The 20136-nt window shown below is 38.5% G+C and overlaps 1 protein-coding gene across 1 annotated transcript in view; it reads right to left on the bottom strand.

Annotated features, from left to right (window-relative positions):
• The window catches only part of LOC126294988 (zinc finger protein 345-like), a 112338-nt gene extending 92681 nt beyond the window's left edge, over positions 1-19657 (bottom strand). Inside the window, exons 1-2 of the mRNA XM_049987232.1 lie at positions 19633-19657; positions 19116-19205 (exon numbers count right to left, since the gene is read on the bottom strand). Of these exons, the coding sequence (XP_049843189.1) occupies positions 19116-19187 (72 nt within the window). The 5' untranslated portion in view covers positions 19188-19205; positions 19633-19657. The remainder of the gene's footprint in view (positions 1-19115; positions 19206-19632) is intronic.
• Between the last annotated feature and the right edge of the window lie 479 nt (positions 19658-20136).

The raw sequence follows: 20136 nt of genomic DNA, 5'->3' as shown, positions 1-20136 counted from the left end.
CAAAATGTCAGTCCTGTGTTGTGGCTCAACACTCTCATCCCACCCTTAAAAATTATATTATATATATATATATATATATATATATATATATATATATATATATATATATATATATATATATGACATATAATTTGTGATTATCTGACAGTATGGAGAGACATACACACATCTTTATTTATGAATTGAATTTTACAGGTACCACAAGGTAAATACAGAGTGGATATACAGCATGGAACACAGCAGCAATTATCTGACAGAATTAAGAAGATTTATTTCTTTATTAAGTAAAATTTATTTATATTGCTTGATACTCATGAAAGGAAGGAGATGAACTACACAAACTTTATAGGAACATGATTGACTTAAACTAGATATATATACACTTACCACACTGATGTACATACTTTTAAGATCCTAGGATATTTAGAGAGGCACCACTCTTAGAAACGGTAAGAGGGGTACCACTCTTAGAAACAGCAATAGTGGGGACACCACACTCAGAAACAGTATTTGGTATAGGAAATTTTACATTATTTTAAGTAAACATGTATTTTGTCTATTGTATTTTATTTTGTGTAGTCAACTGTAGGAGATGACTTTACTAGTATTTGTGAAGTAGTTAGCAACCATTCCATGAATCTATCCTCCTACAGATGGCTGTCTTGAAGCTTGAAATGTGTAAATTTTATTCCAGGAGGCAAGATGAATTTTGAGTTTAATATTCTTGCGTGTTGTCACAATTAAAATGTTGCAAGTGTAACGAAAGGGGAAAAAGAAAAAAGGAAAGAAAGGAAACAGAATGAGCTAACAAATAAAATAAAATGTATATTTCAATCCGAATGTAATGTAATTCGCATGTCAGCACAATTATATTGAATGTAAAGTAAAAATAAACTATATGTTCCATTTAATTCTGTATATGTACTATATGACAACAATGTAAATATCTCATGTAATGATTAATTGGAAATATTTGTATATTTATTATATCAAGAAATGTATTTTAAGGAAATGTTAATGAACTGCAAAGGACTTGTGCATGTAGCACATGATTCATATAAATGAAACTGAAAATGCAAAGAAACCAACATGATGGAACACTGGTCAAGAAATATTTATGTAGTGTCAATATGTCTTAAGTGTATGGTGTAGTGGAAGCCAACAGGTCTTCAGGTTGGTGTGAAGGACAAGCTCATCACCTGTTGTAGGCAGTGAGGTGTTTCCTGTGCCCTCATTGACCATTTATACCCCGGTGGACGCCACCAAAATTCGACTGCTGGAGATCACAATTTCGTGTTGACACAATGAACAAATTTTGGATTCTCTTCAAGTCACACGAAAGAGATCCAGGCAGTATACACACACTCAGAAGCTGATACTACATTTAAAGACATTGGAGCAATATAATAGAAACATTTGTTGTTCGAATTAATTCCATTGTAAACGCCAATCATGTGAACTGCATTCAAATGCTGTGCTAAGCAATGATAATATGCCTCAGTTCAAAGACATTGATGTACCAACTCCTTCCTGACACTTAAGCTGATGATGATGAAGCCACATCAATTGAGCATCGAATACCAGTCCTAAGAATTTGTATGTCTCCATTACAGTGAGTGGATCGTCATGAAGGTAAAGTTCTGGGTCCAGATGAACTGTACAACTGCAGGACTCCATTCTGGATATGGATTGCGCTATGGGAGGCACCAACTTGGACACAGGAAATACGGAGCGACAGGAAGTTTTGGATAAAACTCGGCAGCGGGCCCGGAGACCCCACTCATACAATGTGGCAAGCATGTGAAGTCGCCAGGTCGTGTTGTATGCTTTACGTAAGTCAAAAGAGACAGCAACAAGGTCTTGGCGTCTGGAAAATTTTGTGCAGGTAGCATACTTGAGGGGGACAACATTATCAGTGGTAGAGTGACCATGGAGGCAGTAGGCCACGTGCCTCCAGGACCCAGATCAACTGACACACCATACATTCCAGCAGTTTACAAAGAACATTTGGGAGGCCGATGGGCCAATAGCTATCGACATCAAGTGGGTTTTTACCGGGTTTGAGCACTGGAATGGTGGAGCTCTCCCACTATTGCGATGGAAAGACACCATCGTATCATATCCAGTTGATAATGAGGATATGTCATTTGTAGTCAGATGAGAATTGTTTAACCAGCTGTTTGTGGATCCGATCAGGCCCAGGAGCTGTGTGGGGGCGATGTGCAAGGGCAGTGAGGAGCTTGCACTCTGTAAATGGGGCATTGTAAGATTCACTGTGGTGTGTAGTGAATGAGAGGACTTTCCTTCCAACCGCCATTTGAGAGTGCGAAAGGCTGGGGAGGGGGCCGGGGGAGGGGGGGGGGGGAGAGTAATTCACCAATGCAGAGGCTCGAGCAAAGTTCTCGGCAATCACGTTTGAGTCAGTAGCTCCCATCAATTATGGTAACACCAGAAACGCATGTTGGGATCTGGTACCCGTAAAGATGTTCGATCTTTGCCCAGACTTGGGAAGGTGACATGGCACCTAATGGTTGAGACATATCTCTCCCAACACTCCAGCTTCCGCTGTTTGATAACTTGGCGAATGCGGACATGAAGCTGTGAAGTTTCGACATATACATTGCAGACAGTTATTTCCTGCAGTGTCATTTTGACAGCCACAGCTTCAAGATGTGTTTGAAGGGGCAGAATGTCACTACAGACTGAGATTAGGACAAATATGAACCCCAGCCGACAGTCTATTACATCCACTACGGTTCCTGTAATATGCTTTATGGCAGCAGAGGGCAGGGGTCTGCATTGCCAGGAACCAGGTGTTTCCTGTGGGGCAATGCAGATAGCAGATGTAAAGCTTAACAGCTGCTGTAGCTCAGCCCAGCAGTGGAACAAAACCACCACAAATCCACTGATGGATGACATCATTGTGAGACTGGGAAGGCATGGAACATTCAATGAGGCAATGTACACCTCAGTCACCTGCTGCCACTGACTTTTTGCCTGAGCCATCTATATCCATTGTGCGAGTGTCTTGACAGATCTAGGTCCTCAGTCGACACTAGAATCTCCACCCCATCCTCATACGCAGAGCTTGTAGGTAGCGGTGGTACGAATTCCACCTCAATTTCCCCTGCCTTAGGGATCTTTCTGGATTCCTCTCGCTGTTCCCTGGCTGGGAGGACTTCAATGGCTCAGTCTCCAAGACTGAGGATGAGGGTGAAGCCCTACAACCAGCTGTTTTTTGAGTCCTCCAGACACTGGTGGGTGTCTTCTTTCCCACAAGCAGAAACCTGGGAAGGGAGTTACCCTGCCTAGTGAGAGAAGCCGAAGAAGACTTACACTTCTCTGGTGCAGGAGCAACAGGAAGTGAAATGTTGCCCACCATCAAGGGGGCAGGTGTACTCTTCCGACTCAGAAGTGACTGGGGTTAATGGAGCTCATGGTGCGAGAACTGTTGTAGCAGCGGCATAGGACGAAGTCATACATACAGGATGCAAGTGTTCAAATTTTTTCTTAGCCTCAGTGTAGGTCGGTCAGTCAGGTGTCTTTTACTCCACAATTTTTCTTTCTTTCTGGATAAACCTGCAGTCTGGTGAGCAAGGTGAATGGTTCTCTCCACAGTTGACATAGATGGTAAGTGGGGCACATGGAGTATTAGGATGTGTTGGGCATCCACTATCTCGGCATGTGACACTGGAAGTACAGTGGGAAGACATGTGACCAAACTTGCAGCACTTGAAGCATTGCATCAAGGGAGGTATTTAGGGTAGATCACCACCTTGACCTCAGGCAATGTATCACCCTCGAAGGCCAAGATAAAGGTACTGGTGGCAACCTAACTATCTCCTGGACCCCGGCAGACACACTGGACAAAATGTACACTCTAAATTGGCGCGCAGCTCATCGTCAGACTGCAAAAGACGGTCACTAAAATATGATACCCTGGACCATAGACAAGCTCTTATGGGGCCTGATAGTTACAGAAACATCCCCAGCTTGTCACAAGTAATGCCCGTGACTGGGCGGAGGATGCCGTTTTTATTAAGACGGAACGATATCATTTTGGATAAGCCCTCCGCCTCCACAAACTTGTCCTCTAAATGCTCAACAAAAAACTGAGGCTTTGTCATGAAAGATGCTCCATCAGCTCTTTAATATACAAGGTACTGGGGTGAAGAACATCTGCTGACATCCTTAGCCTGACATTCCTCCCATGGTGTGGCCAGGGAGGGGAATGATTTAGGGTCATACTTCTGTGCGTTGAATTGAGATTGTGAATGCTTAGAGACTGCCGGTGTTTCGCCACCAGCAAGAAATGACTGACTACGCTTCATGGTGTCATACGCCCTGATGCCACCCACTCCGACCAGGGGCCCTCCCCACGAGGGCCACCCAGCCACAGCAAAGGCCATTGCCGCTACTCCAATGCCCCAGGGGGTTGGGCATCTACCCCTTGGCACATATGGGGAGTTTATGCCGCAGGCATCAGCGGAGCAATCACTGTGGTCAGGGGGCTACAACCAACAGGGTACAAGGTAGCCCCACAACAAAGGACTGGCTACCATGCCTGATATCAGGTGCAATGAAGTCCATGGCCTACGCAGAAAGCAACAGTGCATGGCGGGGAACACACCCAGAAAGGTGTCTTCAGCCAAGAGATGGAAAATGATTGGGACTGAATTGAGACGATGAGAAGGTGAGCTCAAGATCTCAACACATGATGGACATGCACTATGTAAGGTGCCCTTCCCCAATTGGTTCACTCTTCGGAAAAATTTTGAAGAATGGAGGTCAAACCCTACAGGGGACCATCACATAAAGGCCTAAATGTGTGAGACTCCTTTTAGCCCCCTCTTACAACAGGAAGGACTACCTCAAGCCTATTCTTACCCTCAGACCCACTGGGGGATGGGGGGGGGGGGGGGTGCAGGATCATAGCAGTTTGTAGTGGAGCATTTAATGCTGTTGCCTGAGACATTAATAGAAGAACTGCCAGATTTTTTGACACATTTCAAACACAAACCATCCACCAACTCTGATCAGAGGTTCTCCCCATTGGCACCACCAACCCACAGCAAGGGCCATTTCCAAAAGTTCCAATGCTCCAGAATGACAAGCATGCACTCCTAGACATATATAGGAAGGTAACAGCTCAGGTATTCGAAGTGTGGTCCCTGTGCTGTCAGAGGGCTCAGCCAGACGCCAACAGACAAGCTTACAGCTAATCAGAAATAATTTAACTTTAAACTGAAACAAGAAATACAGTTTATCACACAAAATATACCATAACCACCTTACTTTGACGAAACATCTGCCAGAACTATTCTACCAGAAATAGGTGCCTCTACATGAGCCTTAGGAAGTCAAAGGTGGACAAAAAACATCAGTATTTTAACCAAAAAAGCAAAAATTATAAAAACATAAAATAATATCAGACAAAGGAAATCTAACAAGTAGGGTGGAGGAAATCAAAACTCTGACCAGCAAGTGCTCAAATTGACAACCCCAACCCAAAATTTAAGTAGCAACAATCTAGCCTCACAAAAAACATAAAAAGGAAGAATCAATTAGCAAAAGAACAGTAAATCATGATTATTAAAATCAAATTATAAAACTGAAAAAATTACAGTTACAGGAAGGTACACTAAATTTCTAGCCGTAATTATAAAGAACAAATCCAAAGGCTTAACAAAATCAAAGAAAAATAATCAACAGCAAAATAATATCTACTTAAATTCAAATCAACATATGAATATACACAAATCATAAAAATAAAACTTGACAGAAACATCAGCAATTGTTTATGAAACAACAAGGGATAAAAAACAATCAAATACTTTAACAAAGATAAACCAAAAGAACTAAAAAATCATTACCACGAGATCAAATTGCTGAAACTAAAATAGAAAGACCCAAAGCACCCTCACGTGCAGAAGTAAGTGTCGGGTGACTAGGGCCTCCCGTCAGGAAGATTGATCGCTGCGTGCAAGTCTTGATTTGACGCCACTTTGGCGACTTTCACGTCGATGGGAATGAAATAATGATTATTAGAACAACTCAACACCCAGTCCCTAAGTGGAGAAAATCAGGCCCAGCCAGGAATCGAACCCGGGCCCTTAGGATTGACATTCTGTAGCGCTGACTACTCCGCTACAGGGGGCGGACCTCACATGCAGAAAAAACTAAAACAGGAAAAGTAATCACATTCAATAAGAAAAATAATTATATAATTAAAGAAAGAACAATATACTCTAATCTCATTAAAACCATTCACAAATGTTTATGTTTTGAACAAAAAGGGTAAACACCAGCAAAACAGACCAATAAAGAAGTAAAAAACAGCACATAAACAGTTTTAATAGTTTAAGAAACATCGGTTTTTTGAACTGGAAGTAAGTCTAGCCCCCACTTTTGAAACTTCAAGGGTGGGAGAGTTTTCCATCACTGGTACCCAAAACTGATATTTTAATAAACTAACCCCTGAAATGATTAAAATAATAGGATCACTATCAAATGTAATAAATATTAATTTCAAGTAATTAGGTAACCCAACATCAATAATACTCATTATCCTACAAGCATTCCTTGCTGGTTTAGTAACAGGAAAAATAAGAAGTTACTGTTCATCATACATTTTATTTCCAACATTTCTTGGAGGTATATTAGTCTTGTTGAACTACATCACAAGAATTGCACAAATGAAATATTTGAACTGAAATCAACTGTATTGTGTCTTCATTCTATTTATATTAATTACTGTAGACATAGTAGTGTTTGTAGACTTCTTTAAAAATAATGAAACTGAATTTTAATAATTCAATTACTTTTCAAGAAATAAAAATATCTTTAAAAACTATATAATAACTACATTATTACAGCAACAACAATAATGTGTTTATTTTATCATTATTGGCAGTAGTTAAAATCACTAGCATAAATCAGGAACCTATTCATAAAATTATATTGTACTAATGAATAAACCCTTATGATTGTGAACCCTTTAGTTAAAATTATTATTAATTTCCTAACTGCTCTGCCTGCACCAGCAAATGTTTAATTTTTATGAAATTTTGAGTCACTATTAGGGGTATGTTTAGTAATTCAAATAACAGCTGGACTACTTTTAACCATCTCAAATACTGCAATAGCACTCAGTAGTGCAGTTAACATCTGCTAGGATGTAAGGAATGGGTGAAATATTCGAAAATCACATGCAAATGAAACACCTATATTGTTCATCTGCATTTACTTGCCTGTAGGACAAGGAATCTACCATGGATCTTTAATGTGTACACACACACACACACACACACACACACACACACACACACACACACACACGAGGGGGGGGGGGGGGGGCAGGGGCAGAGGGAGAGAGGGCAGGGGCAGAGGGAGAGATTAGATTTAGCTACAGTAAACATGTAGAAGCACAAAATTACATAAGAAGTGTACAATGTGTAATAAAGCGTGTGCAATACAGAAATGTTGTAAAATCTAACAAATACTCTTAAATTCTGCAGCATTTGAGGAATTGGGTGTAGAAGCATAGTGCTTCAGAGAGGGATGTTGAATGCAACATTTGTCTATCAAGAGGGCAATGCACGAGGCCTCAATGTGTACATAAGCTGTTTCGTACTGACTTCTCCGAATGCCAAAGAAATTCTGGTCATATGTAAAGGCTGTTAGGGCAGCAAAGGCAGTATTCAGACACTTAGATGATGCAGTTAACTAATTGAATTTAGCTAAGCAAAAGCAATTATGCCAGTCTCCATTTTTGAACCTTTTATTACCAGAGATAGTGAGGTACAGCCACAGTTTAATGTCCATATAACTGCAATACTTAATGATGTAGACAGGAACAATAGCACTGAGAAACAGCTCAAACCAGAAGAAGCAAACAAGACTCCAAAACTCAATGGATTAACAGTAACATACTATACAGAATGTGCTTGCGTGTTAGCCTCCATTTTAACTGTAATATACCATGGATCCCAGAACAAAAAATTTTGTCCAATAACTGGAAGAAAGCACAGGCCACATTTGTGTACAGGAAGAGGGGGCAAAACTTATCCACAAAACTACCATGCAATCTAAATGACAGCCACATCCTACAAAATCAAAACACAATTGGATACATCAAAACAGAATGGCCACCTGAACACAACCCAGCATGGATTCCAAAAACAGTCATGTGAAAACCGACTTCTGCTTTTCTCAGATAGTACTGTGCCATGCACCTTTGTTATCATATGGATACATTATGTCTATTTCCATACCACAGTGCAATTAGTATACAAAATATGTCTTTATTAAGGATTTATTATTAGAGAAGTTGCAGCAAATTACTATGAAGGGAGTCATTGACACAAGTAAAAGTAATCTGAGGAGGGACCCTGAGAAAAGTTTTAGTGCTCTTGCTGTTCATGTGGGGTATTAATGATGTGAGACATTAAGTCACCTCAGACATTTTATACATGAATCAGTTAATTAAGTATGGCCTGAATAAAGAGCTGCACATATATACAACCAGATCTTTATAATATTTATATGTGATGCAAAGACTGCAAACTTGCTTTGAATATACAGGAACATAAAATTGTGTACTTTACGACAGAACAGTAGTATCCTATGACTATCACTTCAATGAATCACTATTGTAATTGTCAACTTGGGTACAACAATTTGAAGTAACAGGGGATACTGAACATTACAAACAATGGCACTACAAATGGTCACAAGTCAATCTGATTCATTAGATAATCACAGATACTATATGAAAACTTAAATGGCAGACACTAAGATAGATGCCAATTATATTGTTAAAGTAAATTTATAAAATGTGATGTATCTGCATTCTTCAGCTCCTACATATTGCTCTAATAAGAACTGATGGTACACTCAGTGTGCTCAGAGATTTTAAGCATTTATCCACTTTACATTCCATATGCAAATGGAATGGGAAATACCCTTTTCAGTGCTAAGTACCCTTAACACTGGTTAACTGAACATGTATGTGGATGCAAATTTGTTACCAATATCATGTACCTAAATTTATTACATATATTTACTATATTTTCTTGCCCTCTTCCTCCTCATACCACACATGTACTGAGAATTACAAAATTATCTGTTCATTATCAGACCCATTCTTGGAGGATAATTTCATTCTTAAGGACAAAATTACTTCACACTCCACAGGTTTTCACCTAATCACAAAAACTCCAATAAAAACCTAAGAAATTTAAGTTAAAAATTACTACATTAATAACACCACATAAAAATTTATTTTTGCTGCACTTACAAATTGCACTTTGATGTCCTGTTTTCTTTGTTTTTGTGCATACTGTCACTTTAACCATTAGGCATGCCCACTGTAACATCAGGAATCTCACTAATCCATGTGGCATATCCTGCTAGTCTACTCATTCAGGAACTTGATCCTGATATGAATCAATGACGGCAGCAATATTCAATTGGTGCTTATATGGACACAGCATCCTTCTTTGTACTCATATGCAAAGAGCTATGCACACTTGTTCAATAGCTGAAATGTGTTTCACAGTAGCGAGGATTAACAAGAGCTCATAGCTCCTCATGCAAGCATTTTAGAGCCTATGTTTACTGGGTATCTTATTTCGGTTCATACCATCACCTCAAAGTTGCCTAACATAGAATCTCAACAGCAACAGTAATGGGACACCAGGGTTGCCACAGTTTCCCCAACAAATTCCTTGATTTCCAGGCAAGTTTTAGCATTTTTCCCCCTGATAAATTTTGAGATCTCAAGGGTAAGTTAAGACCTAAGTTCACAATCCATCTTTGCAGCTATGGCAGAAGAAACAATAGTACAAAGGAGGAAATATCTACAAGCCATACAGGCAGAAGGCATTTCCTAGTGCGAAGCAAAAATCTTAAGTACTACCATCAACATATTTTGTAATGAAGTGTTTTTAGACAGAGAAAGCAAGCCAAATAGTATGTGTGTTTCATTATAACCACTGATATCTTATTTCAATATAGCAAAACACATTTCGTGGCAAGATTTAAAATACTATCACCAATTTCAGAAATCACCTCAAAAAAATGTAGGCCTCTTGAAACAAGTATATAAGGCGAGTAAGAATTGTGTAAACCAAGACTGTGGGTGACCACCAATGAAATGTTCCTACTATTTTCATTATAGTCAGTTATTACCCACTGTATTATATCTATTTTACAAGTATTGTGTGGTTTTTTTCTTTTGAGGAATCTATGAGTATAACATACAAACTACCAGTGACTGACAATTTTCTTCTTCTTGTCCATACTTTCTAACATATAACCAACTTTTGAGGTGGCAAAATGTACTAGACCAAATAAAATCTCTAAAAATGCCACACTGTACAACATACTCACCATGAAAGTCACAATTCCTGAAATCCATGACTCATTGTTCCTGGCCTGCTGAGAAGCACTGTAGTCCTGGGTCCATGGATAAACCATGAAAATCTGCTGCATTACACCACACACAAACAGACCCAGCCTGCATCAGATTGGTGAGACTAGATCTGATGTGCAGGCCTGCCTGCAGATTAGTGGAAACCAAATGGCTTCAGATCAGCAGGCCCAATCCATTAGATACCCACAGAAACAGTCTCTGGTTTTGGCCTGTCATTGAAATCCACTGTTGTGGCCAGCTATTCACAAGCCACAGACAGCATGGTGATGAAATGAGACCACAATGATCAATCCACACAACAGATAACTTGTTCAAACATTCTGAGAATCAATAATAATGAGGATAGGTAGCAACTCACCACAAAGATGATTGCTGAGCCCCAGACAGGATGTAGAAAAGACAGCCATAGCTTCTATCAGAAAAGACAACACACACGCGCACACGCACAAATTGTGCACACAAGACTGCCATCTGGGCCCTGTGTCTACAATCTCAGAATCAGAACCAAACAAAACAGTCATTATGCCACCCTGCCTCTCATCCTCATTCCTCCCTGCATCTCTTTGGTAGCTGCTAGACTAGCAGAAAAAAGTTATGGCAACACTGAATGCAAGCCAAGGGGACTGGTAAGAATGGAAGAAGCAGTCGGAATGGAGTGAGAATGTGACACACACACACACACACACACACACACACACACACACACACACACACACACACACACCTGCACACAGTCAGAGACAATGCATGATAGCTCAGTAAACAAACCATTTCATCTACTGAAACAAAAATGAGATATTCCAGTTTTTTTTAAAATTTCCAACCATGGAAATCTATGATGGAATGTAACAATACTGATATTTCCCTGATTTTCCTCATGTGTTTGAAAATACCTGATATTCCCAATTTCCAGAACCTGGGGAAACACTATACATGTTTTCCACTAGCACAGGTATCAAAGATGTTTGCTTACAACTGACTCATTTGCAGACCTGGATTCCTTACCGCAAATTGATACGTTTATCCTTCCCCATTATCCCCAAAAGTTTGTATCCTTATTACAATCACCTGGAATATTCATACATATACATGTGCTGGCATGTTTAACTTGGAAGCTCTGTAGCCTCTGATGATTCTAGATATGGGTTCTGTCTGCATTTTGTTCCTCAAGACACCCTCTATATTCCTTTAAGTTTGTCAGTGTAATTTTGAAACACCCCGTATAAGGGATTAATCTTACAGATACATGTGCTCAGACTATTTCATTTACTTAAATATAATACTTCATTCCACACAAAGTCTAGAATTTCTGGATTTTTGACTCACATTACACTCAGTATTAATCATTACACCCAATACAGGGAAAACCTGGGTGCTAATGTACAGTTATATCGTTGTTCACCCCACCACATTCACCACAACTTTACTAGAATGTATCACAGTTCATTTCCATAAAGACACACAACTTTCAAAACTGACTCGAGTAATATCCTTCTGTAGTACTTTCACTTTAGTGCTCACTGGTGGATCCAAGATTTTGGTTCGGAAGAAGCTTGACACAGCTGAGAGTAGGCTTTACCACAGCAATCATTAAAAAGGACACAAAATTTTATACTGCTCATTTAAAGCATAGCAAGTCCCATCATACAACTTTTTGCAAATTCTTTGACACATTGTAGTATTCGAAACACCTCTCAGTGATTCTAAATGGCAGCCAAACCATTCAACCAGTCTTCAGTCATTGTCACACAAAGGACAATTATATTAATTCAACCGAAGAAAAGCTGCACTTCACCCTACAAGTGGATAATGGTTATACAGGAAGAATTTATAAAAGAATTTTTATATTTGGAAAAAACTCCTTTGTCTATTGACATGTGTCTGCTGCTGCTTGGGGGAGATGTTTCCTGCCTCTCTGAAGCTCCTTCTGAAGAGGTGTTTCTTCACACTGGCACACACGCACGCACACACAAAATTTGTAGGTTGACTTTCAACTACCATCATACTGTTAACACTAGATAAGCTGCACGCCTTCGAGCTAGTGAGGTTCAGTTTATGTTCTGCAGAATGCATGTAAGTCACTAGTGGTTGGACCTGCTTTATTTAGTACTGTGTGCCACTGAAATTTCTGGACACCTTCGCACATTATCAACTTGCAGGTTAAAGTTAAGTTCTGAATGGTTTCACTGCTCAACCTGATGTCCCAAGTCAATATGCAATAGCATTTATTGCACTACTTTGCAGTACAGCTCATTGCTTTGGGGCCAATGGTGGTGACAAACAGCAACTTTTATCTTAGCGTGACTCACTCGTATCTGCTGCTAGCCTAGCAGTGGGAAGTGGTACCTGTGTCAATTCAAGTGACAATATTCAAGCCCATAAAAATCTAAATAAACTATATTAAATATTATTTAATATTGTTCAAATTCTATATACTACCTTTTTTTTAATTCAAGAGACTATGGTATAAACATTTCAGCCATCTGTCAGTTTCAGAGTTAGAGGAAATTACCTAAAACACCCCAAACCGACACAGACTAAAAAACTCAGTTAGGAATAACAACTGTCTTTTAGTATCATTTGAATTCATTACTGGAGTTACAAAATGTCAAGATAATTTATTTGGATTTTCATATTAAAAATGTTAACTACTTCACATTTTTGTAATACAAAAATCAGACAAAATTATTTGTGCCTAATATTGTTGCAGGAGCAAAAAGAGTGTGTATGTGGGACATGTGTTAAATTTCAAGATTAAATTTATGTAAAATGTTAAGTAAACATAGCATGGGAAAGATGTTTGTGCCCACTTTGCAGATGACTTATGTCTAAGTTTACTAGCTTTTGTAAGGAGGCAGCCAGAATAACAGTTGAAATTAAAATCATATTCTAAATTTATTCCATGATTAATTTTCTTTTCCATTTGGTTTTATTAAATCATATTAGTATTTGCATGTTGGAATGATAAATGCATCTGAATAATGATTGGCGCAGGCCAGTTTTAGCACGAGAAATAACTAAGGATTGTTTTGATTGGCTGGCCATTTTGAACAACCAAAGTTAAGCAGTTCCCACACACTGCTAAGTAGTATACTGGGAGAGAAGCAGATTGAACAGGAGTCTGCTGGTGAACTATCGGATGTGCTGAACACGTCTGACATGTCCATCTACATTATGAGTAAAATGAAGAGGCTACTGGTTTCTTGTGTCTGGATTTTATTGCCATGAAGGCAGTTGCATTTATGGACAGATTGTGAAAATCTGAGCTTTGTGAAGTGATCTGCTGGATAGATAAACACATGTCAACCTTCAGTCTTGTAGAATTCCACGTGGCATGTTTCATACCTGTTTATGGAACAGCTGGAGCAGTTTCTTGAATAGAAATCCAATTAAGAGGACCAAATGTGAAACTTGTGTAATAATTCGAGTTTGACTTTAGTACATTCCTGGCTGCCTTGGGTGTTTACTGGGTTGTATGAACTGTGAGCTGAGGAGACACTAATATTATTTATTAATCAAATACAGGATGATGGCAAGTGTAATTTTGAACCTAGAGAAATAAAAGAACTTGTTGCAGAATTTTGTCATTTTTCTTAAGAGATGAAGCAGTCACACTCCACCCAAAAATTGTGTTATAAGATATTACTTGATAGCTTGCTGCCAGAGTTTACACGGACTTTGCAAATGTAAGTATTGACGGTGTTTTTCTTCAATGCTACTTTTAGCATCGTCTGAACAGTATCTACGTATGCAAATAAACAGGCTGGTGGTCTGGCACCATACTGAGGTAGGTGGGCTTTTGTAGTGAACAGTATGACGAGAGACAGTGATCAAACATTTACGTAACTAAGCCCGCCCTGCCACAAACCCAGCAACAGTGAAGCCAGTTGCAGACAAAGTATATGAACTCTTGTTTCATCATTAAGGACAGCACATTACTTTGCTGGTTTGACTCTGTTGAGAACGTTTCTCATTATGACAAATAAGGAAACAATCAATATTCTGGACTGGTTTGCTCAGATATGTACCATTTTTTGGCATTGTTTCTTGATGCAAAATTTCAAAAATTTTGCGAGATTTTCCTTGGTCGATTTCATCACTTAACGCAACATCATATGTATATTTTCTCAACAGCATAGTACGGTCACCTTTACTGCAGAAATCAGACAGACAAATTGATTTAATCATTTGTCATCTCTCCGTTTCAATTAAAATACTGACTGTCTTTTCAGGATTTTCACATTAACTTTTGAAATATGTACTCTTTAACACTTGCCATGTTGTGGTATTCAGTAGTAGAATGGTTTCTGAAGATATTTAGTGCTTTTTTACACTCTAAGACAAACAAAACAAGGAATTATGCAAAGTATTCACAAATTGATATTTTTACAGTTATTGATGGAAAATGAAGAACTGTAAACTTTGGCAGCAACTGGATGAACTTGTGATGATGCAGCTTAGTTTCACAGATCATCCAGAAAGGACGGTGAACAGGGGCATGTCGATTACAGGGCACAGAGTATTTGTCAATTTCATTCCATGTACTCAGTTGGACAATAACTATACTTTACAGACAGGTGCATGTACAGTATATGCAGCTATCAGCACTTGAGAGGATATGCAGTTGGAATAATCGACGAACTGCTTGAAACAAATAGGAGCAATGTCAGTATTCGGCGATGGTGGGATGGATGAACCATGGCTGAACACAGAGTGAAGAAGAAAGCAGTCAGCCTAGATAGACAATAGAATGTGAGGACAAGCAAGCAGAGACTCAGAGCCCCAGATTCAACAGTATCATCAATCCAACATGCAACTGGTGCTTCAAAACTGACCACAATGTGTGTGTGTGTGTGTGTGTGTGTGTGTGTGTGTGTGTGTGTGTGTGTTTTTATTTGCTTTTGTATTGTATTTGGAATTAAACTTTGTCATGAAAGTGTGATATGTAGTGTAGTCAGAGGTGTAGATTAGCTTGAAGGCTAAGTTTGATAGTGAGCTAAAAGTGCCAGGAAATGGGGTGCCATAAGAGTAACAATAATCCTTAGTGTGGCATTCATTTTAGACCATTCGTTTCTTGGCAGAGGTTCATGACAACCGTTTTGATAATGCCGTGGGTGATTTCAGATGGATGGGGTGAACACATTCAATGTTTCCCAGAAAATACCTTCATAAATAACCATATTTGAATTTGATAAGTGCACTAAACTTGGCTTAAAATACTGATCTCATAAAATTGTAAGTTCTGGAACAGATGAAAATCAGCTCTGAACTTGAATACTGATTTATTTTATTATTGTACCCCCCTCTCCCCCCCAAAACTACTGAAAGATTGCATGACAGTTTTTTTATGTCATTTGATGGCCTGAACATTTTGAATTCCTCTAAAGATCTATTTAGATTTTATATTCAATGAAAGCTACAAACATTTCTGAAGTTAATAAAACTTTTTCAGTCAGTGTATGTGTCTAGTAAACAGATACATTCGACCATTCTCTCCACTGCTACAAAAGTGGTTCACATGACTTTTGGTAGCCTCCACTTTGAAGTTGTATGACTGAATGTATATGTGGCAGTTTCCATTCTTGAAATTACAGTTGTGTATTTTCTCCCCCTGTGAAAACTTTCACCTTCAAAGGATTCAATGGGGTAATCTCGAAGTAGGTAGATGTTCCTACTTAATGATGAAAGCCCAAAAACCACCCTCGTTACTTTTTTTTGCTGGTCTGTCACTCACAATGAAGATTAATCTAAAATTGTCATCTGAGACAGTGTTCAAATTGAATATTGGTTTTTATAATTATAACAACTGCTACCACTGTCAGCAAAATATTTTCTTGCTGCACTTTTAAACTATATTGGTAATTGCATTTGGAAAATTCTATTTTCCATAGTAACTGTCTGGAAAGTGATTATTTTTGTTGTTGATAGTGCCAAAAACTTGTCATTTTTCATATGGATTTGAAAGCTTGGTCTACTAGATTTGCAGGTGTTCTACAATTAAACAAAAGTCCAGTTGCTGATATCTGGAAGTTTGAAATTATAGATGACAGTCTTAAATTTTTAACTACAAAATTTTTAGCCACTTGTTAGTCAACATATCTTAACATTTCAACTGTAAGTGTACTGCCATCATATTATGTGCAATGTTAATATTCTCACTGACATCAATCATGTAGTGTAACATCTGTAACAAACAATGCAGATTTGGCACTTGTGAGAGGTAATCCCACCAAAATATCACTAATAACTTGTGAGGAATCAGACTAAAATTAATGCTAGGTCAACCTGTGGCACACTCAATATTTTGTGGGAAATTATCTGAGCTGAGTTTTTTTGAAAATATCTACACCTTTGTTAAAGAGCTATACCTATATTCACTTCTTTAGCACTGAATTCAAACAAGCTTTTTGGTCATACTATGAAATACGTTACTTACTTTAAATCACTCAAGTTGGAAACTTCCTTACTAACAGTAACAGTGCAGATGAGATCTTGACAGAATATTGATTTCCACAACTAGGCACAGGCTGTTTCCCTGTGCACATCAAGTACCTAACAAAGTAAGTAAACATCAAGCTAAGTGGGACTCCACATCCAGTATAAGAATAGCCCAAGAAAAATTGTATACTGATAAATATCCTCCCGTGTTCAATTTTTATACTTTGAAAATCTGCACTCTTTGTTTTTATGGACTCAATGTGAGAATTATCCTGCCCATATTAAGTGCTTTTATTTTTTTTTATGATCTGTCTACCATAAGCCTGAGTGAGTGGCTGGAAATGTTTTTGATACATCACATCTACTGTTTGGGTGTCTAGTCTTCTCTTACGATTTTTTGAAATAATCAGAGAAACAATTCCCCACCACTTTAGCCTGTGCTCTATTTCCATTGTGCAACAGTACCTGTTTCTCGATAACTCAAAACAATGTAAAGTGCAATGGCTATACCAACATTTCAAGTTAAGTTGTATGTGAAATGGCACCAAATTACAAACGTGAATTATCTGATTGAAAATAGGACAGAGAGAAAGTGGAAGTACAGAACCCTAGTTAATTTTCAGGTATGTCTTCACTGAACTTTTGCAAAATTTTGTGTTCACTGTAGTTAAACTAGATGTGGCTGACTATACATTGTTCAAAATGTATCTCAGTAAAGACCTAACCAAAAACTATTCATGGAAGTGATTAATCTTGTTATGCTGTAGTAAGATGCACAGAAATCATGGCTGCTTAATGCTTTCATTAGAGCTTAGGTCTAGGTTTATCCTTCAGAAGAGGCAGTAGCAGATCCCCCCCACCTCCCAAAGCATCTGGGTCTTCACCTGACAAATCTCAAACAAGCTTGACATTCTGCTTTCTTAGTCCTATACTACCTACAATACAATTTTCATCACTTATCCTGACATAGTGTAAGTAGGTATAGTATGTTCAAAATTTTCAATTAGTGTAAAAAGCTATATACATAAGTTTTTAATCAATATGCTACTAATTTGTGAAGCAGCTATACCCATGCCCTACTACCATTGACACCCATTCAACAGTGATGGAGTCACACATGGCACTTTAGATACAAGTGGCCAGGTTGCGAGCACACACACACACACACACACACACACACACACACACACACACCCCGACACACACACCCCGACACACACACCCCGACACACACACCCCGACACACACACACACACACACCCCGACACACACACACACACACACCCCGACACACACACACACACACACACCCCGACACACACACACACACACACACCCCCCGACACACACACACACACCCCCCGACACACACACACACACACACACACACACACACACACCCCGACACACACACACACACACACACACACACACACACACACACACACACCCCAAGATGTTTATTCATATTCAGAAACAGATTCGATAACCAACCAACCTCCTGCACTTTGACAAAGGTGGATGCCAATACAAAAATGATACACGAGATTTCATGCCCATGTAAAAGCAGCTTTATTATTTATGTCATTAACCACACTGGTTTTCTGTAACATTATTCCAATTTTACGATGATCATATATGACAGTGCAGTAAATGGTGATTAACAACAAACATGTCACTTTTTTATGTTGATGCCAACTGTTTACTTTCACATATCTGAGGGTGGTTAGAACATGAAATTGGTAATATGGAACTTTTAATTTGTTTTTCACTGTAATTAAGACCTAAAACTCAACAAAACAACAACACCTCTAATATTAATAAAGAAACCACAATCCCTTTACAATGCCATGTATAAAATATAAAGTACACTACCCGAGTGTTTTATTTTTATGTTTAAATGCATTGTTAATATTCGCTACAATATCTTCTCTGTATGTTGTATATTAAAGTTAACATTTAGAGGAACAACTTTAATGCAGACTTATCAAAGCTCCTGAGTGGTTATTTTATGTTAATCTTTGACACAATTATTAAACATTAAATTTAAACTCTCTCCTCCATCCCTTGTGTCATTTACCATGCACCATATTTTATGCAATGTTGCATTTAAAATTGACAGGTTATCAGATTTTTATAATTAGACTGAATTACTTCTAGCATCATGACAATTTACGATTATTCACATACCATATCAGAAACACAGATTAAAGAAACAATGATAAAAAACAGAAGCACTTACCACAAAGTCTACATCAGTAGATACTTCATTTGTTCCCTCTTTCCCAATCCAAACTGGTTTAGGGTATTCCATTACTGCACTTTTAAGTTCCTGAAAACCAAGTAATTGGATAGAAACAATCATTCTGATTCCAGTTTCCTATGAGATACAGTTTAAATACGATATTTCAGTCCACTAGCGGCGACAGGAAACGACAGCCACTACATTGACAAATTTAACAATAACTGAAGAACAAAGAAAGGCAAATGACAAGTATGTTGATTTACAATTTCCAGTTTATGAAGAATAGAATTTGCATTTCTCAGTCACGAATTCGCGCACTTAAAATCCTTCATATTTAGACCCACATGTCATTCCACATTTTGTTCACTGTAATATCTAGTTTCAGGCTGACAGGCACAACATGAAACACTACCACCCCTAACCACGCTTTTATAACATTACATGTGCGTTCATAGCTGCAACCACCGTTTATAGTAACTATGGGCATGATGGAAAGAGGCTGAGATGAACTTACAGTCTTCGTTACATGCTCACGCTGACAATTAGTTAATGGTTATAGCCAAACGCAATCCCAATAAGTATCACTGATTCTATGTTTATTCTTAGGTCGGGGGTATAGGAAAAGAGCACTTGACTGTGTCACCTGCTGTTGTGTTGCGTGATGATGTTGGCAACAACTCACGTAATGAGTCATGGGAACTCAATATGATGAATAATCTATTGTCGGCGGAAAATGATAGTTCATTCGTAATATTCTGATTCACACAAAGTAGACTAGAATTTTCTCTGCGGGGCTAAGACTTTAATGACATGAATTTTCGGCAACATCGGAAATAAGATATACAAGTTATTGCAATGACGAACGTGCATCACGCTACATTTGCAACTATACTTTCGCGGATTCAGGCTGCAACAGAACCTAGGAATATTACGCTAATTGTTTCTGTAGGCACACACTCCGGACTTGCAAAGCATGGTGGAACTGCTGCAATACATAAATTAAGCAGCTTATTTTACG

The sequence above is a fragment of the Schistocerca gregaria genome, chromosome 11 (assembly GCF_023897955.1).
Source record: "Schistocerca gregaria isolate iqSchGreg1 chromosome 11, iqSchGreg1.2, whole genome shotgun sequence".
Classification (NCBI taxonomy): domain Eukaryota; kingdom Metazoa; phylum Arthropoda; class Insecta; order Orthoptera; family Acrididae; genus Schistocerca; species Schistocerca gregaria.
The sequence above is the reverse complement of the archived record's forward strand: the minus strand, read 5'-3'. Positions and strand labels throughout refer to the sequence as shown.